This window comes from Bombina bombina, chromosome 3, assembly GCF_027579735.1.
Source record: "Bombina bombina isolate aBomBom1 chromosome 3, aBomBom1.pri, whole genome shotgun sequence".
Lineage (NCBI taxonomy): Eukaryota > Metazoa > Chordata > Amphibia > Anura > Bombinatoridae > Bombina > Bombina bombina.
Window position 1 is genome coordinate 111,026,553 of NC_069501.1, and position 24,971 is coordinate 111,051,523.

At 42.3% G+C, this 24,971-nt stretch overlaps 1 protein-coding gene across 1 annotated transcript in view; it reads right to left on the reverse strand.

Annotated features, from left to right (window-relative positions):
• The window catches only part of ITSN1 (intersectin 1), a 598,457-nt gene that overhangs the window by 408,585 nt on the left and 164,901 nt on the right, over nucleotides 1-24,971 (reverse strand). Inside the window, exons 8-9 of the mRNA XM_053705169.1 lie at nucleotides 13,157-13,239; nucleotides 12,835-13,001 (exon numbers count right to left, since the gene is read on the reverse strand). Coding sequence (XP_053561144.1) covers nucleotides 12,835-13,001; nucleotides 13,157-13,239 — 250 coding nt within the window. The remainder of the gene's footprint in view (nucleotides 1-12,834; nucleotides 13,002-13,156; nucleotides 13,240-24,971) is intronic.

Consider the following 24,971-nt stretch of genomic DNA (forward strand, 5'->3'; position numbering starts at 1 on the left):
AGAGTGCCTCAGTCAAGGGTTAGTTGTCGGGGGTTTCAAATAGAGAAAGATTCAATCTTCATAAGTCTAACAGAACAGTGAAGGCAAAATTTGGTGTCAGTCTGTCTGAATCTTCAGTCCCTCTCGTTGCTCTTTGTATGGAAGTACTGGGTCTTATAGTTGCACCTTCAAATGCAAATCTGTTTGCTTGATATTACGAGACCTCTTCAGCTTTGTATGCTTCATCAGTGATGCAGGGATCATACTCCGCTATCTCAAAAGATTTATCTGAATCACAGTACAAGTCAGTCTCTGACTTGGTGGCTGGATCATCAGCTCATTATTAAGGGGCCTTCTTTTGCTCGTCCTACTTTACAGATGTAAGTCTTTAACGTTGGGGAGCTGTTTGGGGGTCTCAGAGCACAAGGGGATTGGACCCTTCGGGAGGCAAGGTTGCCAATACATGTTCTAGAGTTCTGTGATATTTTCAGGGCTTTTCAGACTTGGTCTGTATTTAACAGGAAGTCTCAGCTTCAGTTTTTGCATGTAGGTAGATCACAGTAAACATGGAAGTTATACACAGAAGGAATTTTATCAGGCGAGAAACACCATAGTAAAATGTCTCAGCAAGATCTCATCTCAACAACAACAGGCCACAAGTGTACAAGTTGTTTCAATTCTGTTTAAAGTTTTGAATCTGCCCTGCTTACCAAAACAACTTGCCTACAAAAAAATCTGTGTGTCTCGCAGTCTGCAAAGTCTTCAATCTGCCTTGAACAAAATCAATCTACTTTGTTGGAAAACTGTAAAAATGATACTCATTCAATAATCAGTGCTGTAGCTGTCTCCCATAACACTTTATAAAATGTAACACTAAACAAATATTAGTTACAATAAATATTAATTATCATAACTGATTATTCTACTACAGATATTTTTTTTAATATAAATGTATTAAACATTTAGTGTACTCTGAGCACTTGGTCTTGAAAGATACAGAGCACGACACGAAAACATTCATTATCTTTGCCAAGTTGTCCAAAGAAAGTCTGTGAAAAAAAACAGAATTTATGCTTACCTGATAAATTGCTTTCTCTTGCGATGTATCGAGTCCACGGATTCATCCATACTTGTGGGATATTCTCCTTCCTAACAGGAAGTGACAAAGAGAGCACCCACAGCAGAGCTGTCTATATAGCTCCTCCCTTAGCTCCACCCCCCCCAGTCATTCGACCGAAGGCTAGGAAGAAAAAGGAGAAACTATAGGGTGCAGAGGTGACTGAAGTTTTTTAAAATAAAAATATACTACCTGTCTTAAACAGACAGGACGGGCCATGAACTCGATACATCGCAAGAGAAAGAAATTTATCAGGTAAGCATAAATTCTGTTTTCTCTTGCAAGATGTATCGAGTCCACGGATTCATCCATACTTGTGGGATACCAATACCAAAGCTTTAGGACACGGATGAAGGGAGGGACAAGACAGGTACCTTAAACGGAAGGAACCACTGCTTGTAGAACTTTTCTCCCAAAAATAGCCTACGAAGAAGCAAAAGTATCGAATTTGTAAAATTTGGAAAAAGTATGAAGCGAAGACAAAGTCGCCGCCTTACAAATCTGTTCAACAGAAGCCTCATATTAAAAGCCCATGTGGAAGCCACTGCTCTAGTAGAATGAGCAGTAATCCTTTCAGGAGGCTGCTGGCCAGCAGTCTCATAAGCCAAACGGATGATGCTTTTCAGCCAAAAAGAAAGAGGTAGCCGTAGCCTTTTAACCTCTCCGCTTACCAGAATAAACCACAAACAATGAAGATGTTTGACGGAAATCTTTAGTTGCTTGTAAGTAGAACTTTAAAGTACGAACCACATCAAGATTGTGCAACAGACGTTCCTTCTTTGAAGAAGGATTAGGACACAGCGAAGGAACAACAATTTCCTGATTGATATTCCTATTAGAAACAACCTTAGGAAGGAATCCAGGTTTGGTACGCAAAACCACCTTATCTGCATGGAAAACAAGATAAGGTGAGTCACACTGTAAAGCAGATAACTCAGAAACTCTTCGAGCTGAAGAGATAGCTACTAAAAACAGAACTTTCCAAGATAGAAGCTTAATATCTATGGAATGCATAGGTTCAAACGGAACCCCTTGAAGAACTAAGTTTAGGCTCCATGGTGGAGCAACGGGTTTAAATACAGGCTTGATTCTAACTAAAGCCTGACTAAACGCCTGAACGTTTGGGACATCTACCAGACGTTTGTGTAAAAGAATAGACAAAGCAGATATCTGTCCTTTTAAGGAGCTAGCTGATAATCCCTTCTCCAATCCTTCTTGGAGAAAAGACAATATCCTAGGAATCCTAATCTTACTCCATGAGTAACCCTTGGATTCACACCAAGAAAGATATTTTCGCCATATCTTATGATAAATTTTCCTGGTGACAGGCTTTCTAGCCTGAATCAGGGTATCAATGACCGACTCAGAGAAACCACGCTTTGATAAAATCAGGCGTTCAATCTCCAAGCAGTAAGACGCAGAGAAATTAGATTTGGATGCTTGAATGGACCTTGGATTAGAAGGTCCTGCTTTATCGGCAGAGTCCACGGTGGAACAGACGACATGTCCACCAGGTCTGCATACCAAGTCCTGCGTGGCCATGCAGGTGCTATCAAAATCACCAAAGCTCTCTCCTGCTTGATTCTGGCAACCAGACGTGGAAGGAGAGGAAACGGTGGAAATACATAGGCCAAGTTGAAGGACCAGGGCACTGCTAGAGCATCTATCAGTACTGCCTGGGGATCCCGGGACCTGGACCCGTAACAAGGAAGTTTGGCGTTCTGACGGGACGCCATCAGATCCAATTCTGGTGTGCCCCATAGCTGAGTCAGCTTGGCAAATACTTCCGGATGGAGCTCCCACTGCCCCGGATGAAAAGTCTGGCGACTTAGGAAATCCGCCTCCCAGTTCTCTACCCCTGGGATGTGGATTGCTGAAAGATGGCAAGAGTGAGTCTCTGCCCATCGGATTATTTTGGTTACCTCCATCATCGCTAGAGAACTCCATGTTCCTCCTTGATGATTGATATAAGCTACAGTCGTGATGTTGTCCGACTGAAATCTGATGAATTTGGCCGCAGCTAGCTGAGGCCACACCTGAAGCGCATTGAATATCGCTCTCAGTTCTAGAATGTTTATCGGGAGGAGAGTTTCCTCCCGAGACCATAAGCCCTGTACTTTCAGGGAGTTCCAGACTTCACCCCAGCCCAGCAGGCTGGCATCTGTCGATACTATGAGCCACTCTGGCCTGCGGAAACACATTCCCTGAGACAGGTGGTCCTGAGACAACCACCAGAGAAGAGAATCTCTGGTCTCCTGATCCAGATGTATTTGAGGAGATAAATCTGCATAATCCCCATTCCACTGTTTGAGCATGCATAGTTGCAGTGGTCTGAGGTGTAGGCGGGCAAAAGGAACTATGTCCATTGCCGCTACCATGAGTCCGATTACATCCATACACTGAGCCACTGATGGCCGAGGAATGGAATGAAGAGCTCGGCAAGTGGTTAAGAGTTTAGATTGTCTGACCTCCGTCAGAAATATTTTCATTTCTACCGAGTCTATCAGAGTCCCTAGGAAGGAAACTCTTGTGAGAGGGAAGAGAGAACTCTTTTGTATGTTCACCTTCCACCCGTGAGATCTCAGAAAAGCCAACACGATGTCCGTGCGAGACTTGGTTAGCTGGAAAGTCGACGCCTGAATTAAGATGTAATCTAGATAAGGCGCCACTGCTATGCCCCACGGTCTTAGAACCGCCAGAAGGGACCCTAGCACCTTTGTGAAAATTCTGGGAGCCGTGGCCAAACCGAAGGGAAGGGCCATAAACTGGTAATGCCTGTCCAGAAAGGTGAATCTGAGGAATTAATGATGATCTCTGTGAATAGGAATGTGTAGATACGCATCCTTTAAGTCCACAGTAGTCATATATTGACCCTCCTGGATTAGAGGTAGAATAGTCCGAATAGTCTCCATCTTGAATGATGGTACTCTTAGGAACTTGTTTAGAATTTTGAGATCCAAGATTGGTCTGAAAGTTCCCTATTTTTTGGGAACCACAAACAGGTTTGAGTAAAACCCTAGCCCTTGTTCCGCTTTTGGAACTGGGCGGATCACTCCCATGGTATGTAGGTCTTCTACACAGCATAAGAACGCCTCTCTCTTTGTCTGGTTTGCAGACAATTGAGAAATGTGAAATCTCCCCCTTAGGGGGGGTGTCTTTGAAGTCCAGAAGATATCCCTGGGACACAATTTCTAAAGCCCAGGAATCGTTAACATCTCTTGCCCAAGCCTGAGCGAAGAGAGAGAGTCTTCCCCCTACTAGATCCGGTCCCGGATTGGGGGCTACCCCTTCATGCTGTCTTGGAGGCAGCTGCAGGCTTCTTGGCCTGTTTAACCATGTTCCAAGCCTGGTTAGGTCTCCAGACTGACTTGGATTGGGCAAAATTCCCCTCTTGCTTGGCAGTAGGGGAAGCTGAAGCGGGACCACCATTGAAGTTCCGAAAGGAACAAAAATTATTTTGTTTGGTCCTCATTTTGTTTGTTTTATCCTGAGGGAGGGCATGGCCTTTCCCTCCAGTGATGTCTGAAATAATCTCTTTCAATTCAGGCTCGAATAGGGTCTTTCCTTTGAAAGGGATGTCCAAAAGTTTAGATTTTGATGACACATCAGCAGACCAGGACTTAAGCCATAACGCCCTGCGTGCTAAAATGGCAAAACCTGAATTCTTTGCCACTAATTTAGCCAGTTGAAAAGCGGCATCTGTAATGAAAGAATTAGCCAACTTAAGGGCCTTAATTCTATCCATAATATCCTCTAATGGAGTCTCCATCTGAAGAGCCTCTTATAGAGCCTCGAACCAGAAAGCAGCTGCAGTAGTTACAGGAACAATGCACGCAATAGGTTGGAGAAGAAAACCTTGATGAACAAACATTTCTTTAGGAGACCCTCTAATTTTTTATCCATAGGATCACAACTGTCTTCGATAAGTATAGTTGTACGCTTAGCGAGAGTAGAAATAGCTCCCTCCACCTTGGGAACCGTCTGCCACGAGTCCCGCATGGTGTCAGATATGGGGAACATTTTCTTAAAAGCAGGAGGGGGAGCGAACGGTATACCTGGTCTATCCCATTCCTTAGTAACAATATTCGCAATCCTCTTAGGGACTGGAAAAACATCAGTGTAAACAGGAACCTCTAAGTAATTGTCCATTTTACACAATTTCTCTGGGACCACCATAGGGTCACAATCATCCAGAGTCGCTAATACCATCCCTGAGCAACAAGTGGAGGTGTTCAAGCTTAAATTTAAAGGCCGTCATATCAGAATCTGTCTGAGGGAGCGTCCTTCCTGAATCAAAAATCTCTCCCTCAGATAGCAAATCCCTTACCCGTACTTCAGAACATTGTGAGGGTATATCGGATACGGCTACTAAAGCGTCAGAGGGCTCAGCATTTGTTCTTAACCAAGAGCTGTCACGCTTTCCTTGTAACCCAGGCAGTTTAGATAAAACCTCTGTGAGGGTTGTATTCATAACTGTGGCCATGTCTTGTAAAGGTAATGAAGTCGACGCACTAAAGGTACTTGGCGTCACTTGTGAGGGCTTTACTGGTTGTGACACTTGGGGAGAGCTAGATGGCATATCCTCATTTCCTTCAGTCTGAGAATCATCTATTGCTATATTTTTAAGTGCTATAATATGCTCTTTATAATTTATAGACATATCAGTGCAAGTGGGACACCTTCTAAGAGGGGGTTCCACAATGGCTCCTAAACACATTGAACAAGGATTTTCCTTGATGTCAGACATGTTAAACAGGCTAGTAATGAAACAAGCAAGCTTGGAAAACACTTTATTCAAAGTAAATAATACTTAGAAAAAAACGTTACTGTGCCTTTAAGAGAAAAAAAAGATACAAAAACTCTGCAAAACAGTGTAAAAAAACATAATTTATGCTTACCTGATAAATTTATTTCTCTTGTAGTGTATCCAGTCCACGGATCATCCATTACTTATGGGATATATTCTCCTTCCCAACAGGAAGCTGCAAGAGTCCACCCACAGCAAAGCTGCTATATAGCTCCTCCCCTAACTGCCATTACCAGTCATTCGACCGAAAACATGCAGAGAAAGGAAAACCATAGGGTGCAGTGGTGACTGTAGTTTAATGGAAAAATTACCTGCCTTAAAGTGACAGGGCGGGCCGTGGACTGGATACACTACAAGAGAAATAAATTTATCAGGTAAGCATAAATTATGTTTTCTCTTGTTAAGTGTATCCAGTCCACGGATCATCCATTACTTATGGGATACCAATACCAAAGCTAAAGTACACGGATGATGGGAGGGACAAGGCAGGTACTTAAACGGAAGTTACCACTGCCTGTAAAAAACCCTTTCTCACAAAAATAGCCTCCGAAGAAGCAAGGTATCAAATTTGTTAAATTTGAAAAAGTATGAAACGCAGACCAAGACTCCGTCTTGTAATCTGTTCAACAGAAGCCACATTTAAAAAAGGCCCAAGTGAAAACCACAGCTCTAGTAGAATGAGCTGTAATCCCTTCAGGAGGCTGCTGTCCAGCAGTCTCATAAGCTAAATGAATTATGCTTTTTAACCAAAAAGACAGAGAGGTTGCTGAAGTCCTTTGACCTCTCCTCTGTCCAGAATAGACAACAAACAAGGTGAATGTTTGATGAAAATCTGTAGTAGCTTGTAAGTAAAACTTTAAAACACGAACCACGTCCAAATTGTGTAATAGACGTTCCTTCTTTGAAGAAGGATTAGGATACAAGAATGGAACAACAATCTCTTGAGTGATATTCTTGTTAGATACCACCTTAGGTAAAAACCCAGGTTGGTACACAGGACTACCTTATCCGTACGGAGAACCAGATAAGGAGAATCACATTGCAACGCAGATAACTCGGAGACTCTATGAGCCGAGGAAATAGCTACCAAAAAGGAACTTTCCAAGATAGAAGTTTGATATCTATGGAATGAAAAGGTTCAAATGGAACTCCTTGAAGAACCTTAAGAACCAGCTTTAAGCTCCATGGCGGAGCAACATTTTTAACCACAGGCTTGGTTCTAACCAAAGCCTGACCAAATGCCTGAACGTCTAGAATACCTGCCAGACGCTTGTGCAAAAGAATAGACAGAGTAGAAATCTGTCCTTTTAAAGAACTGGCTGACAACCCTTTTCTCAAAATCATCTTGGAGAAAAGATAATATACTGGGAATCCAGACTTTACTCCATATCTTATGTTAAATTTTCCTAGAGACAGGCTTTTATGCCTGTATTAAGGTATCAATTACTGACTCGGAGAAGCCATGCTTTGATAACATCAAGCGTTCTGTCTCCAGGCAGTCCATCTCAGATTAGTTATATTTAGATGGTTGAAAAGACCCTGAGGTAGAGGGTCCTGTCTCAGAAGCAGAGACCGTGGTGGAAAGGATGACATGTCCACCAGATCTGCATACCAGGTCCTGCGTGGCCACGCAGGCGCTGTCAAAAGCACCAAAGCACTCTCCTGCTTGATCTTGTGCAAACCCCTCCGGAGGGAATTCCCACTCCCCCGGATTAAAAGTCTGACGACTTAGAAAATCTGCCTCCCAGTTCTCAACACCTGGGATAGGGATAGCTTTTAGACAAGAGTGAGTCTCTGTCCAGTGAATTATTTTAAGACTTCTAACATTGCTAGGGAACTTCTGTTCCCCCTTGATGGTTGATGTAAGCCACAGTGGTGATATTGTCCGACTGAAATATTATGTACCTCAGAGTTGCTAACTGAGGCCAAGTCTGAAAAGCATGGAATATCGCTCCCAGTTCCAGAATATTCATTAGAAGGAGGGTCTCCTCCTGAGTCCACTATCCCTGAGCCTTCAGGGAGTTCCAGACTGTATCCCAACCTAAAAGGCTGGCATCTGTTGTAACAATTGTCCCATCTGACCTGCGGAAGGTCATACCCTTGGACAGATGGACCCGAGATAGTCACCAGAGAAGAGAATCTCTGGTTTCTTGGTCCGGATTTAACAGGAGAACAAATCTGTGTAATCCCCGTTCCTCTGGCTGAGCATGCATAGTTGCAGTGGTCTGAAATGTAGGCGTGCAAACGGTACTATGTCCCTTGCCGCTACCATTAAGCCGATTACATTCATGTACTGAGCCACCAAAGGGCGCGGATGGAATGAAGAACACGGCAGAAATTTAGAAACTTTGACAACCTGGACTCCGTCAGGTAAATTTTAATTTCTACAAAATCTATCAGAATCCCTAGGAGGGAAACCCTTGATATTGGGGATAGAGAACTCTTTCCTTGTTCACTTTCCACCCATGCGATCTCAGAAATGCCAGTACTACGTCCGTATGAGACTTGGCAACTTGGATGTTTGACGCCTGTATCAGGATGTCGTCTAAATAAGGGGCCACTTCTATGCCCCGCAGCCTAAGGACCGCCAAAGTGACCCCAGAACCTCCATAAAGATTCTAGGGACTGTAGTTAACCCAAAGGAAAGAGCTACAAACTGGTAATGCCTGTCTAGAAAGGCAAACCTGAAAAACCGATGGTGATCTTTATGCATCGTAATGTGAGGATAAGCATCCTTCAAATCCATTGTAGTCCTCTATTGACTCTCCTGGATCATAGTTAAGATGGTACAAATAGTTTCCATCTTAAATGATAGAATTCTAAAGAATTTGTTTAAGATCTTTTAGATCCAAAATAGGTCTGAAGGTTTCCTTTCCTTGGGAACCACAAACCGATTTGAGGAAAACTGTGTCCCTGTTCCTCTATTGGAACTGAATGGGTCACGTACACAATGCAAGAATGTCTCTTTCTTTATCTGGTTTGCAGATAAATGTGAAAGGCAAAAACTCCCCTTTTTTGGGGGGGAAAGCTTTGAAATCCAGAAGATATCTCTGGGGTATAATTTCCAATGCCCAGGGATCCTGGGCATCTCTTGCCCACGCCTGGGCAAAGAATGAAGTCTGCCCCCTATAGGATCCGTTACCAGATAGGGGTCCGTTCCTCATGCTGTTTTAGAGGCAGCAGCAGGCTCCTTGACCTGCTTATCTTTGTTCCAGGTCCGGTTGTCTCCAGACCGCCTTGGACTGAGCAAAAGTTCCCTCTTATTTTGCCTTAGAGGAAGTTGATGCCACACCTTCCTTGAATTTTCGAAAGGCACGAAAATTAGGCATTTTTTGTCCCTTGATTTGGACCTGTCCTGAGGAAGGGCATGATCTTTTCCTCCAGTGATATAAGTAATAATCTCCTTCAAACTAGGCCTGAATAGGGTCTGCCCCTTGAAGGGAAGTTAAGTAGCTTATTTATTAAAGTCACGACAGCTGACCATGATATAAGCCATAGCGCTCTGCGCGCCAGTATAGTAAAAAACAGAATTCTTAGCCGTTAGTCTAGTCAAAGGAACAAAGGCATCAGAAAACAAAGGAATTGGCTAGCTTAAGTGCTCTAAGCTTGTCAAATATATTCATCCAATGGAGCCTGTAAAGCCTCATCAAGAGACTCAAACCAGAACGCCGCAGCAGCAGTGACAGGAGCAATGCGTGCAAGGGGCTGCAGGATAAAACCTTGTTGAATAAACATTTTTTATCCATTGGATCTAAAAAAGCACAACAGTCCTCGCCAGAGGTAGTGGTACGCTTAGCTAGAGTAGAAACTCTTCTCTCCACCTTAGGAAGTGTCTGCCATAAGTCCCGTGTGGTGGCAACTATTAGAAAACATTCTTCTAAAAAATAGGAGGGGAAGAGAACGGCACACCTGGTCTATCCCATTCCTTATGAAAAATTTTAGTAAACCTCTTTAGGTATTGGAAAAACATAAGTACACACCGGCACTGCATATTATTTATCCAGTCTACACAATTTCTCTGGCACTGCGATTGTACACATTCATTCAGAGCAGCTAAAGCCTCCCTGAGCAACAAGTGGAGGTTCTCAAGCATAAATTTTAAATGTAGAAATATCAGAATCAGGTTAAATCATCTTCCCTGAGTCACAAATATCACCCACAGACTAAGCATATTGTGAGGTAGTATCAGACATGGTTCTTAAAGCGTCTGTATGCTCTGTATCTACCCCCAGAGCTGTTTTGCTTTCCTTTAATTTCAGGTAGTCTGACTAATACTGCTGCCAGTGTATTATACACAACCTTTGCCATGTCTTGTAAAATAAACGCTATGGGCGCCATTTGAGCGTGAGTCCCTGGAGCGGGAGTCAAAGGGTCTGACACGTGGGGAGAGTTAGTCGGCATAACTTCCCCCTCGACAGAATCCTCTGGTAAAATAAACGCTATGGGTGCCCTTGATGTACTTGGCGCCATTTGAGCGTGAGTCCCTAAAGCGGGAGTCAAAGGGTCTGACACGTGGGGAGAGTTAGTCGGCATAACTTCCCCCTCGACAGAATCCTCTGGTGATAATGTTTTTAAATACAAAAAATGATCTTTATTGTTTAACATGAAATCAGTACATCTGGTACACATTCTAAAATGGGGTTCCACCATGGCTTTAAACATAATAAACACAGAGCCTCCTGTTAGAACTAATAAAGAGACTAGTAAGCTTGGAAAACACTTTAAATCAAGTTAACAAGCAAATATAACAAACGTTACTGTGCCTTTAAGAGAAACAAATTTTGTCAAAATTTGAAAAACAGTGAAAAAAGGCAGTAAATCAAACGAAATTTTTACAGTACATGTAATAAGTTAACAGAGCATTGCACCCACTTGCAAATGGATGATTAACCCCTTAATGCAAAAAACAGATAAAAAACAAAAAACAAAAAAAAAACAACAACATTTTTTTAAACAGACACAACAAAACTGCCACAGCTGAGCTGTGGATTACCTTCCCTATAACTGTTTCTATGCAAAATTTAAGCCAGCCATGTGGAAAAATTAGGCCCCAATAAGTTTTATCACCAAACATATGTTAAAAAACGATTAAACATGCCAGCAAACGTTTTAAAACACATTCTTATAAGAGTATGTATGTCTATTAATAAGCCTGATCCAGTCGCTATCACTGCATTTAAGGCTTTACTTACATTACTTCGGTATCAGCAGTATTTTCTTAGTCAATTCCATTCCTTAGAAAAATATATTACTGCACATACCTTAGCATATATCTCTATCAATCAGCCTGGTACCAGTCGCTTTCACTGCATTTAAAGGCTGTACTTACATTACTTCGGTATCAGCAGTATTTTCTTAGTCAATTCCATTCCTTAGAAAAATATTTTACTGCACATACCTTATTTGCAGGAAAACCTGCACGCCATTCCCCCTCTGAAGTACCTTACTCCTCAGAATGTGTGAGAACAGCAACTGGATCTTAGTTACGTCTGCTAAGATCATAGAAAAAACGCAGGCAGATTCTTCTTCCAAATACTGCCTGAGATAAACAGCACACTCCGGTGCCATTTAAAAATAACAAACTTTTGATTGAAGAAACTAAGTATAAAAAACCACAGACTCTCACGACCTCCTATCTATGTTGAGACTTGCAAGAGAATGACTGGGAATGGCAGTTAGGGGAGGAGCTATATAGCAGCTTTGCTGTGGGTGGACTCTTGCAGCTTCCTGTTGGGAAGGAGAATATATCCCATAAGTAATGGATGATCCGTGGACTGGATACACTTAACAAGAGAAAGCAGTAAACTTTACGAAATTTTTACAGTAGAATCATAAAGCCTTAGTAAGATTGCACAGCCAAACAAAAAAAACGATTAACCCCTTAATGTAAAAACCGGATTGACAAAACGTCAAAACCGGTCTAAAAACGTTCAGCACCTTGCCACAGCTCTGCTGTGGCGCCTACCTGCCCTTAAGGATAGATTTGTGGGGAAAAAACTCTTTTAGGCCCTCAAACACAGCAGGACCCTCTGGAGAAGCAGCTGGATGTCTTCTGTGTAAAAGAAACTGCGCAACTGAGGCACGAAAATAGGCCCCTCCCACCTCACTCGATGTTAGTGGGGCCTAAAAGAAACACACCAAAGTGTTTCTAAACTAGCCGTGTAACAACTGAGCCCTTTATGCAAGCTGGGATTCAATACTAAGTGTCTGAATACAGCTTACCCTTCCCTCATGGGGATACTGCCAGCCTTTTGTAGAGTTATCAGTCTGTCTAGAAAAAAAATTGACTGAACATACCTCAATGCACCGTTCCACAAACTGAAGTTTTCCTGTACTCCTCAGCCTCTGTGGGAACAGCAGTGGATCTTAGTCACAAAGTGCTAAGATCATCATCCTCCTTGCAGAAATCTTCATCCCTTTTCTGCCAGAGAGTGAATAGTACACACTGGTACCATTTAAAATAACAAACTTTTGCTTGAGAAAATAAAAACTAACATTTTTGTCACAACACTCACTTACCCTTCCTAGCACTTAGAGTAGGCAAAGAGAATGACTGGGGGGGTGGAGCTAAGGGAGGAGCTATATAGACAGCTCTGCTGTGGGTGCTCTCTTTGCCACTTCCTGTTAGGAAGGAGAATATCCCACAAGTATGGATGAATCCGTGGACTCGATACATCTTGCAAGAGAAAACATTTTCTTCTGAAAGAAAATATCTATATTTGTTACTACTTTAACTGAATAATTATGAACGTTTTCCATCCCTAACAAACAAGTATAAGAAACCAGAGGTATCACATGAATTTCATAAGTGACAGAAAAATACCTTTGTGGACACAGCAAAAGTATCAAACAACATTGTATGTTATTGTACTACATATGCTGAATCTGCTAAATGGCAGAAGGAAATCATTAGCTATAATAAAGTGCTTACCTCGGAATCCTTAAGGCGCACATAGTTGGAAGGGAAAACTCCAGTTTTATCTCCCACCATTCCTGTCCACCAATCACCATCTTTTTTGATCACCATAATCATATCCCCTTGCTGAAACGTCAAGTCCCCTTGTTCGTTGCTCTCGTAAGTGTACATAGCTATGTATTCTACAAACAGAAATACTTTTTGAAACACCCTGAAGTTGGTTTAACACCAACAACTAAATATAACCAAGATGACTGACCCTAACACAAGACAAGCGTTCACATGTTACAAAGTTCATCTAAATTATACATTTTGATTACTAATATTTGGTCCTTACCTTCTCCTTGTATGGATGGTTTAAAAGCTGGTGAAGACACTCTCTTTAGACTGGCTGGGCTCTCTGATGAAGTTGAATCTATGCTATTGTAACAAAAAAATACATATATCAATTAAAACTTTTAAAAGGGACATGAAAACTTTTCCAATGCACAAATGAATTAAAGGGCCACTAAAGTAAAAGTTTAAGTTTGGTTATTCAGATAAAGCATGCGATTTAAAACAGCTTTCCAATAAACTTCCATTATCAAAACGTGCACATTTTTTTTTATAGGCACGCTGTCTGATGCTCCAGCTCCTAATAAGCATGTGCAAAATGGCACAGAATAAACATATGTGCATTGTGATTAGCTGATGGGGGAGAGAAAATTGGATGACATTTGAAGTTTGACAGAAAATATTCTACTGATCATTTCAAATTCAAAGTAAGTGCTATTACATTGTATTTTTATTATGTATTTGTTAGTCAATTCTACTGTATTTCGTGGTCCTTTAAACTAAAATAAAAACAGAATTTATGTTTACCTGATAAATTACTTTCTCCAACGGTGTGTCCGGTCCACGGCGTCATCCTTACTTGTGGGATATTCTCTTCCCCAACAGGAAATGGCAAAGAGCCCAGCAAAGCTGGTCACATGATCCCTCCTAGGCTCCGCCTACCCCAGTCATTCGACCGACGTTAAGGAGGAATATTTGCATAGGAGAAACCATATGGTACCGTGGTGACTGTAGTTAAAGAAAATAAATTATCAGACCTGATTAAAAAAACCAGGGCGGGCCGTGGACCGGACACACCGTTGGAGAAAGTAATTTATCAGGTAAACATAAATTCTGTTTTCTCCAACATAGGTGTGTCCGGTCCACGGCGTCATCCTTACTTGTGGGAACCAATACCAAAGCTTTAGGACACGGATGAAGGGAGGGAGCAAATCAGGTCACCTAAATGGAAGGCACCACGGCTTGCAAAACCTTTCTCCCAAAAATAGCCTCAGAAGAAGCAAAAGTATCAAACTTGTAAAATTTGGTAAAAGTGTGCAGTGAAGACCAAGTCGCTGCCCTACATATCTGATCAACAGAAGCCTCGTTCTTGAAGGCCCATGTGGAAGCCACAGCCCTAGTGGAATGAGCTGTGATTCTTTCGGGAGGCTGCCGTCCGGCAGTCTCGTAAGCCAATCTGATGATGCTTTTAATCCAAAAAGAGAGAGAGGTAGAAGTTGCTTTTTGACCTCTCCTTTTACCAGAATAAACAACAAACAAGGAAGATGTTTGTCTAAAATCCTTTGTAGCATCTAAATAGAATTTTAGAGCGCGAACAACATCCAAATTGTGCAACAAACGTTCCTTCTTCGAAACTGGTTTCGGACACAGAGAAGGTACGATAATCTCCTGGTTAATGTTTTTGTTAGAAACAACTTTTGGAAGAAAACCAGGTTTAGTACGTAAAACCACCTTATCTGCATGGAACACCAGATAAGGAGGAGAACACTGCAGAGCAGATAATTCTGAAACTCTTCTAGCAGAAGAAATTGCAACTAAAAACAAAACTTTCCAAGATAATAACTTAATATCAACGGAATGCAAGGGTTCAAACGGAACCCCCTGGAGAACTGAAAGAACTAAATTGAGACTCCAAGGAGGAGTCAAAGGTTTGTAAACAGGCTTAATTCTAACCAGAGCCTGAACAAAGGCTTGAACATCTGGCACAGCAGCCAGTTTTTTGTGAAGCAACACCGACAAGGCAGAAATCTGTCCCTTCAGGGAACTTGCAGATAATCCTTTTTCCAATCCTTCTTGAAGGAAGGATAGAATCCTAGGAATCTTAACCTTGTCCCAAGAGAATCCTTTAGATTCACACCAACAGATATATTTTTTCCAAATTTTGTGGTAAATCTTTCTAGTTACAGGCTTTCTGGCCTGAACAAGAGTATCAATAACAGAATCTGAGAACCCTCGCTTCGATAAAATCAAGCGTTCAATCTCCAAGCAGTCAGCTGGAGTGAAACCAGATTCGGATGTTCGAACGGACCCTGAACAAGAAGGTCTCGTCTCAAAGGTAGCTTCCAAGGTGGAGCCGATGACATATTCACCAGATCTGCATACCAAGTCCTGCGTGGCCACGCAGGAGCTATCAAGATCACCGACGCCCTCTCCTGATTGATCCTGGCTACCAGCCTGGGGATGAGAGGAAACGGCGGGAACACATAAGCTAGCTTGAAGGTCCAAGGTGCTACTAGTGCATCCACTAGAGCCGCCTTGGGATCCCTGGATCTGGACCCGTAGCAAGGAACTTTGAAGTTCTGACGAGAGGCCATCAGATCCATGTCTGGAATGCCCCACAGCTGAGTGACTTGGGCAAAGATTTCCGGATGGAGTTCCCACTCCCCCGGATGCAATGTCTGACGACTCAGAAAATCCGCTTCCCAATTTTCCACTCCTGGGATGTGGATAGCAGACAGGTGGCAGGAGTGAGACTCCGCCCATAGAATGATTTTGGTCACTTCTTCCATCGCTAGGGAACTCCTTGTTCCCCCCTGATGGTTGATGTACGCAACAGTTGTCATGTTGTCTGATTGAAACCGTATGAACTTGGCCCTCGCTAGCTGAGGCCAAGCCTTGAGAGCATTGAATATCGCTCTCAGTTCCAGAATATTTATCGGTAGAAGAGATTCTTCCCGAGACCAAAGACCCTGAGCTTTCAGGGATCCCCAGACCGCGCCCCAGCCCATCAGACTGGCGTCGGTCGTGACAATGACCCACTCTGGTCTGCGGAATGTCATCCCTTGTGACAGGTTGTCCAGGGACAGCCACCAACGGAGTGAGTCCCTGGTCCTCTGATTTACTTGTATCTTCGGAGACAAGTCTGTATAGTCCCCATTCCACTGACTGAGCATGCACAGTTGTAATGGTCTTAGATGAATGCGCGCAAAAGGAACTATGTCCATTGCCGCTACCATCAACCCGATCACTTCCATGCACTGAGCTATGGAAGGAAGAGGAACGGAATGAAGTATCCGACAAGAGTCTAGAAGCTTTGTTTTTCTGGCCTCTGTCAGAAAAATCCTCATTTCTAAGGAGTCTATTATTGTTCCCAAGAAGGGAACCCTTGTTGATGGGGATAGAGAACTCTTTTCCACGTTCACTTTCCACCCGTGAGATCTGAGAAAGGCCAGGACAATGTCCGTGTGAGCCTTTGCTTGAGGAAGGGACGACGCTTGAATCAGAATGTCGTCCAAGTAAGGTACTACAGCAATGCCCCTTGGTCTTAGCACAGCTAGAAGGGACCCTAGTACCTTTGTGAAAATCCTTGGAGCAGTGGCTAATCCGAAAGGAAGCGCCACGAACTGGTAATGTTTGTCCAGGAATGCGAACCTTAGGAACCGATGATGTTCCTTGTGGATAGGAATATGTAGATACGCATCCTTTAAATCCACCGTGGTCATGAATTGACCTTCCTGGATGGAAGGAAGAATAGTTCGAATGGTTTCCATCTTGAACGATGGAACCTTGAGAAACTTGTTTAAGATCTTGAGATCTAAGATTGGTCTGAACGTTCCCTCTTTTTTGGGAACTATGAACAGATTGGAGTAGAACCCCATCCCTTGTTCTCTTAATGGAACAGGATGAATCACTCCCATTTTTAACAGGTCTTCTACACAATGTAAGAATGCCTGTCTTTTTATGTGGTCTGAAGACAACTGAGACCTGTGGAACCTCCCCCTTGGGGGAAGTCCCTTGAATTCCAGAAGATAACCTTGGTAGACTATTTCTAGCGCCCAAGGATCCAGAACATCTCTTGCCCAAGCCTGAGCGAAGAGAGAGAGTCTGCCCCCCACCAGATCCGGTCCCGGATCGGGGGCCAACATTTCATGCAGTCTTGGTAGCAGTGGCAGGTTTCTTGGCCTGCTTTCCCTTGTTCCAGCCTTGCATTGGTCTCCAAGCTGGCTTGGCTTGAGAAGTATTACCCTCTTGCTTAGAGGACGTAGCACCTTGGGCTGGTCCGTTTCTACGAAAGGGACGAAAATTAGGTTTATTTTTTGCCTTGAAAGGCCGATCCTGAGGAAGGGCGTGGCCCTTACCCCCAGTGATATCAGAGATAATCTCTTTCAAGTCAGGGCCAAACAGCGTTTTCCCCTTGAAAGGAATGTTAAGTAGCTTGTTCTTGGAAGACGCATCAGCCGACCAAGATTTCAACCAAAGCGCTCTGCGCGCCACAATAGCAAACCCAGAATTCTTAGCCGCTAACCTAGCCAATTGCAAAGTGGCGTCTAGGGTGAAAGAATTAGCCAATTTGAGAGCATTGATTCTGTCCATAATCTCCTCCAAAGGAGGAGAATCACTATCGACCGCTCTTATCAGATCATCGAACCAGAAACATGCGGCTGTAGCGACAGGGACAATGCATGAAATTGGTTGTAGAAGGTAACCTTGCTGAACAAACATCTTTTTAAGCAAACCTTCTAATTTTTTATCCATAGGATCTTTGAAAGCACAACTATCCTCTATGGGTATAGTGGTGCGTTTGTTTAAAGTGGAAACCGCTCCCTCGACCTTGGGGACTGTCTGCCATAAGTCCTTTCTGGGGTCGACCATAGGAAACAATTTTTTAAATATGGGGGGAGGGACGAAAGGAATACCGGGCCTTTCCCATTCTTTATTAACAATGTCCGCCACCCGCTTGGGTATAGGAAAAGCTTCTGGGAGCCCCGGCACCTCTAGGAACTTGTCCATTTTACAAAGTTTCTCTGGGATGACCAACTTGTCACAATCATCCAGAGTGGATAATACCTCCTTAAGCAGAATGCAGAGATGTTCCAACTTAAATTTAAATGCAATCACATCAGGTTCAGCCTGTTGAGAAATGTTCCCTGAATCAGTAATTTCTCCCTCAGACAAAACCTCCCTGGCCCCATCAGACTGGGTTAGGGGCCCTTCAGAAATATTATTATCAGCGTCGTCATGCTCTTCAGTATCTAAAACAGAGCAGCCGCGCTTACGCTGATAAGTGTTCATTTTGGCTAAAATGTTTTTGACAGAATTATCCATTACAGCCGTTAATTGTTGCATAGTAAGGAGTATTGGCGCGCTAGATGTACTAGGGGCCTCCTGAGTGGGCAAGACTCGTGTAGACGAAGGAGGGAATGATGCAGTACCATGCTTACTCCCCTCACTTGAGGAATCATCTTGGGCATCATTATCATTATCACATAAATCACATTTATTTAAATGAATAGGAATTCTGGCTTCCCCACATTCAGAACACAGTCTATCTGGTAGTTCAGACATGTTAAACAGGCATAAACTTGATAACAAAGTACAAAAAACGTTTTGAAATAAAACCGTTACTGTCACTTTAAATTTTAAACTGAACACACTTTATTACTGCAATTGCGAAAAAACATGAAGGAATTGTTCAAAATTCACCAAATTTTCACCACAGTGTCTTAAAGCCTTAAAAGTATTGCACACCAAATTTGGAAGCTTTAACCCTTAAAATAACGGAACCGGAGCCGTTTTGAACTTTAACCCCTTTACAGTCCCTGGTATCTGCTTTGCTGAGACCCAACCAAGCCCAAAGGGGAATACGATACCAAATGACGCCTTCAGAAAGTCTTTTCTAAGTATCAGAGCTCCTCTCACATGCGACTGCATGCCATGCCTCTCAAAAACAAGTGCGCCACACCGGCGCGAAAATGAGGCTCTGCTTATGCTTTGGGAAAGCCCCTAAAGAATAAGGTGTCTAAAACAGTGCCTGCCGATATTATTATATCAAAATACCCAGATAAAATGATTCCTCAAGGCTAAATATGTGTTAATAATGAATCGATTTAGCCCAGAAAAAGTCTACAGTTTTAATAAGCCCTTGTGAAGCCCTTATTTACGATCGTAATAAACATGGCTTACCGGATCCCATAGGGAAAATGACAGCTTCCAGCATTACATCGTCTTGTTAGAATGTGTCATACCTCAAGCAGCAAGAGACTGCACACTGTTCCCCCAACTGAAGTTAATTGCTCTCAACAGTCCTGTGTGGAACAGCCATGGATTTTAGTGACGGTTGCTAAAATCATTTTCCTCATACAAACAGAAATCTTCATCTCTTTTCTGTTTCTGAGTAAATAGTACATACCAGCACTATTTCAAAATAACAAACTCTTGATTGAATAATAAAAACTACAGTTAAACACTAAAAAACTCTAAGCCATCTCCGTGGAGATGTTGCCTGTACAACGGCAAAGAGAATGACTGGGGTAGGCGGAGCCTAGGAGGGATCATGTGACCAGCTTTGCTGGGCTCTTTGCCATTTCCTGTTGGGGAAGAGAATATCCCACAAGTAAGGATGACGCCGTGGACCGGACACACCTATGTTGGAGAAAATAAATACAAATTTGAAAAATCACACATGCTGCCATCAGCAGATTTATTCAGCATATATATTTTTTAAAAACATTCAATTTAAAATGAACCATTTTAACTATATTTCTACCTTTCTATTCTGACAAAAGCACATGAAAAATAAGAGTTCTTTAGGAATAGGCTAATATCAAATAATTAAACTGCATTCTCTCCTGCTTACTATTCTCCATCATGCAGTTTTATTTCCTAGCCAAATGAATGCAGAAAGCAGAGGAGAAAAAAAAATACAACTCTGCAAGAGATGCTTTTTATATGGGGACACAATATAATGTATTCTCGTGTTCTCTTTGTGAAAGCAGATTAAAAAGGAAATGAATCATCAATTAATTTAAACAGAAATTCCCTGACCACTAGGAGGAAGAAAGAGAAACCACAACACACCAGAGCTTTAAATCCCCCCACTTCCCTTGACCCTCAGTTATACACAGAGCCAAGCAGAAGAGGAAAACAGAAAAGCGGGGTAAAAGGAGTGCCCATGTACTGCCTTCAACTGAACAAAAAGAAAGGGTGGCGCTCGTGGACTCGCACCATGATAAAATAAATTAATTTATTATTAGGTAATCATACATTTTGTTTTCTCTCATCATAAGGTGAGAGTCCACAAGTCATCAAGTGTTGGAATCAATACCCAAGCATTGGAATCCACAAGACCACCAGGAGGGCAAACGGCAAAGAACGTAACTATTCTGCCACTACAGCCCACAGAACTTTCCTGCCAAAGGCAGCTTCAGAAGAAGCCCTTGTGATGCCCATTCCATTGATGTTGCAACTGCAATTAAAGGCTCTGGAGATTAAATCTGGCATATCTCTCATACAATTAAAACAAAGGTGCAATTAGGAAGGGAGTCTGTCTTACTCTTAACTAGTCATAATTCTTGGGGTAATAAGGCCGACTTTGTTTTCACGGTAATAATAATCCTTAGGAAACTTATTTTTAAGAACTGGATTACCCTTAAAATACCTTCCATTGCTGAAGAAAATTGTTAGTAAATTCAGAAATAGAGGCAGCCTATGGCCTCTAGTTATCAAAGTCTGGCGGACCTGATCCGACAGTGCGTATCAGGTCCGCCAGACTTCGCTGAATACGGCGACCAATACGCTTGCAGTATTCAGCATTGTACTAGCAGCTCACAAGAACTGCTGGTGCAACGCCGCCCCCTGCAGACTCGCGGCCAATGGGCTGCCAGCAGGGGGGTGTCAATCAACTCTATTGTACTCGATCGGGTTGTATTGTGGCGATGTGTGTCTGCCTGCTCAGAGCAGGCGGACAAGTTATGGAGTAACGGGGCATATCAAGCTCCATATGGAGCTTGATACATATGCCCAAGAGGCTCTAAACTAGAGGGGAAAAAGTGATTCCTTCTGTAAAATATGGAAGGATTTTGTGTGTCAGGACAAAGATTTTATAACTTACATAGAACAAATTGTCAATATACGACTGAGCCGATTTAATTTTGATTGAATTTTTTTTGAGTTGTTGAATAAAAATTGAAAGAAAAAAAAGGAAAAGGAGAGAAAAAGAGGGGAAAGGAAGGAAAGGGAAATGCGGAAGGAAGAGGGGAAGGAAGGAGAGAGAAGGGAAAAAGGAAGGGAAAAAAAATATATCCTTAGGCTGAGTTGGTTAATTATTTTGTTTTCGTTTGTAACGTTAATTTCATTCCAGTCATCCTTACAATATCTTTTTATGTATCTTGGAAATGTGACTTTTATTGAAAAATGTTGAAACATTATGCAGTAAAAATTGTATTACAGTAGCATGAATATATGACCAGGTATTTATACTCCGATTACTATAAAAAAAAAAAAAAAGACTGTGTATTCACAAGGAAAAGAAATGTGTTAGATGGCTGAATACAGTTTTGAATATACTATGTTAAAAGACGAAATCCTAGGAATCCTAATCATACTCCATGAGTAACCCTTGGATTCGCACCAAGAAAGATATATACGCCATATCGTATGCCAAATCTTTCCAGTCACAGGCGCACGTGCCTAAATCAATGTATCAATGCCCAATTAAGATAACCCTCGCTTAGAAAAAACCAAGCGATCAAGTTCCAAGCAGTCAGCTGCAGAGAATTAGATTTGGATGATGGAAGGTTCCCTGAATGAGAAGACCGTGCCTCAATGGAAGCTTCCACGGTGGCAGAGATAACATGTCCACCAGATCGTCATCCAAGTCCTGCGAGGCCACGCAGGAGTGATAAGAATCACTGAAGCCCTCTCCTGTGTGATCCGCGCAATCACCCGGGGAAGGAGAGCAAAGGGAGGAAACACATAAACTGGGTTGAACTACCAAGGCACCTCCAAGGCATCTATCAGGTCGACCTGAGGATTCCTAGACCTGTATCCATGTCTCGGGAACTTGGCATTGTGACGAGAGGCCATAAAAACACCTACCTGATAAATTTCTTTCTTTTGTGATGTACCGAGTCCACGGATTCATCCTTACTTGTGGGATATTTTCCTTCCTAACAGGAAGTGGCAAAGAGAGCACCACAGCAGAGCTGTCTATATAGCTCCCCCCTTAACTCCACCCCCCAGTCATTTGACCGAAGGCCAAGGAAGAAAAACATAATTTATGTAAGAACTTACCTGATAAATTAATTTCTTTCATATTAGCAAGAGTCCATGAGCTAGTGACGTATGGGATATACATTCCTACCAGGAGGGGCAAAGTTTCCCAAACCTCAAAATGCCTATAAATACACCCCTCACCACACCCACAATTCAGTTTAACGAATAGCCAAGAAGTGGGGTGATAAAAAAGTGCGAAAGCATAAAAAATAAGGAATTGGAATAATTGTGCTTTATACAAAAATCATAACCACCCCAAAAAAAGGGCGGGCCTCATGGACTCTTGCTAATATGAAAGAAATGAATTTATCAGGTAAGTTCTTACATAAATTATGTTTTCTTTCATGTAATTAGCAAGAGTCCATGAGCTAGTGACGTATAGGATAATGACTACCCAAGATGTGGATCTTTCCACGCAAGAGTCACTAGAGAGGGAGGGATAAAATAAAGACAGCCAATTCCTGCTGAAAATAATCCACACCCAAAATAAAGTTTAATGAAAAACATAAGCAGAAGATTCAAACTGAAACCGCTGCCTGAAGTACTTTTCTACCAAAAATTGCTTCAGAAGAAGAAAATACATCAAAATGGTAGAATTTAGTAAAAGTATGCAAAGAGGACCAAGTTGCTGCTTTGCAAATCTGATCAATCGAAGCTTCATTCCTAAACGCCCAGGAAGTAGAAACTGACCTAGTAGAATGAGCTGTAATCCTCTGAGGCGGAGTTTTACCCGACTCAACATAGGCAAGATGAATTAAAGATTTCAACCAAGATGCCAAAGAAATGGCAGAAGCTTTCTGGCCTTTTCTAGAACCAGAAAAGATAACAAATAAACTAGAAGTCTTTCGGAAAGACTTAGTAGCTTCAACATAATATTTCAAAGCTCTAACAACATCCAAAGAATGCAATGATTTCTCCTTAGAATTCTTAGGATTAGCACATAATGAAGGAACCACAATTTCTCTACTAATGTTGTTAGAATTCACAACTTTAGGTAAAAATTCAAAAGAAGTTCGCAACACCGCCTTATCCTGATGAAAAATCAGAAAAGGAGACTCACAAGAAAGAGCAGATAATTCAGAAACTCTTCTGGCAGAAGAGATGGCCAAAAGGAACAAAACTTTCCAAGAAAGTAATTTAATGTCCAATGAATGCATAGGTTCAAATGGAGGAGCTTGAAGAGCCCCCAGAACCAAATTCAAACTCCAAGGAGGAGAAATTGACTTAATGACAGGTTTTATACGAACCAAAGCTTGTACAAAACAATGAATATCAGGAAGATTAGCAATCTTTCTGTGAAAAAGAACAGAAAGAGCAGAGATTTGTCCTTTCAAAGAACTTGCGGACAAACCCTTATCTAAACCATCCTGAAGAAACTGTAAAACTCTCGGTATTCTAAAAGAATGCCAAGAAAAATGATGAGAAAGACACCAAGAAATATAAGTCTTCCAGACTCTATAATATATCTCTCGAGATACAGATTTACGAGCCTGTAACATAGTATTAATTACAGAGTCAGAGAAACCTCTTTGACCAAGAATCAAGCGTTCAATCTCCATACCTTTAAATTTAAGGATTTCAGATCCTGATGGAAAAAGGGACCTTGTGACAGAAGGTCTGGTCTTAACGGAAGAGTCCACGGTTGGCAAGAGGCCATCCGGACAAGATCCGCATACCAAAACCTGTGAGGCCATGCCAGAGCTACCAGCAGAACAAACGAGCATTCCTTCAGAATCTTGGAGATTACTCTTGGAAGAAGAACTAGAGGCGGAAAGATATAGGCAGGATGATACTTCCAAGAAAGTGATAATGCATCCACTGCCTCCGCCTGAGGATCCCGGGATCTGGACAGATACCTGGGAAGTTTCCTGTTTAGATGGGACGCCATCAGATCTATTTCTGGAAGTTCCCACATTTTGAACAATTTGAAGAAATACCTCTGGGTGAAGAGACCATTCGCCCGGATGCAACGTTTGGCGACTGAGATAATCCGCTTCCCAATTGTCTATACCTGGGATATGAACCGCAGAGATTAGACAGGAGCTGGATTCCGCCCAAACCAAAATTCGAGATACTTCTTTCATAGCCAGAGGACTGTGAGTCCCTCCTTGATGATTAATGTATGCCACAGTTGTGACATTGTCTGTCTGAAAACAAATGAACGATTCTCTCTTCAGAAGAGGCCAAAACTGAAGAGCTCTGAAAATTGCACGGAGTTCCAAAATATTGATCGGTAATCTCACCTCCTGAGATTCCCAAACTCCTTGTGCCGTCAGAGATCCCCACACAGCTCCCCAACCCGAGAGACTTGCATCTGTTGAAATTACAGTCCAGGTCGGAAGCACAAAAGAAGCCCCCTGAATTAAACGATGGTGATCTGTCCACCATGTTAGAGAGTGTCGAACAATCGGTTTTAAAGATATTGTTTGAGATATCTTCGTGTAATCCTTGCACCATTGCTTCAGCATACAGAGCTGAAGAGGTCGCATGTGAAAACGAGCAAAGGGTATCGCGTCCGATGCAGCAGTCATAAGACCTAGAATTTCCATGCATAAGGCTACCGAAGGGAATGATTGTGACTGAAGGTTTCGACAAGCTGCAATCAATTTTAGACGTCTCTTGTCTGTTAAAGACAGAGTCATGGACACTGAATCCATCTGGAAACCCAGAAAGGTTACCCTTGTCTGAGGAATCAAAGAACTTTTTGGTAAATTGATCCTCCAACCATGATCTTGAAGAAACAACACAAGTCGATTCGTATGAGATTCTGCTAAATGTAAAGACTGAGCAAGTACCAAGATATCGTCCAAATAAGGAAATACCAC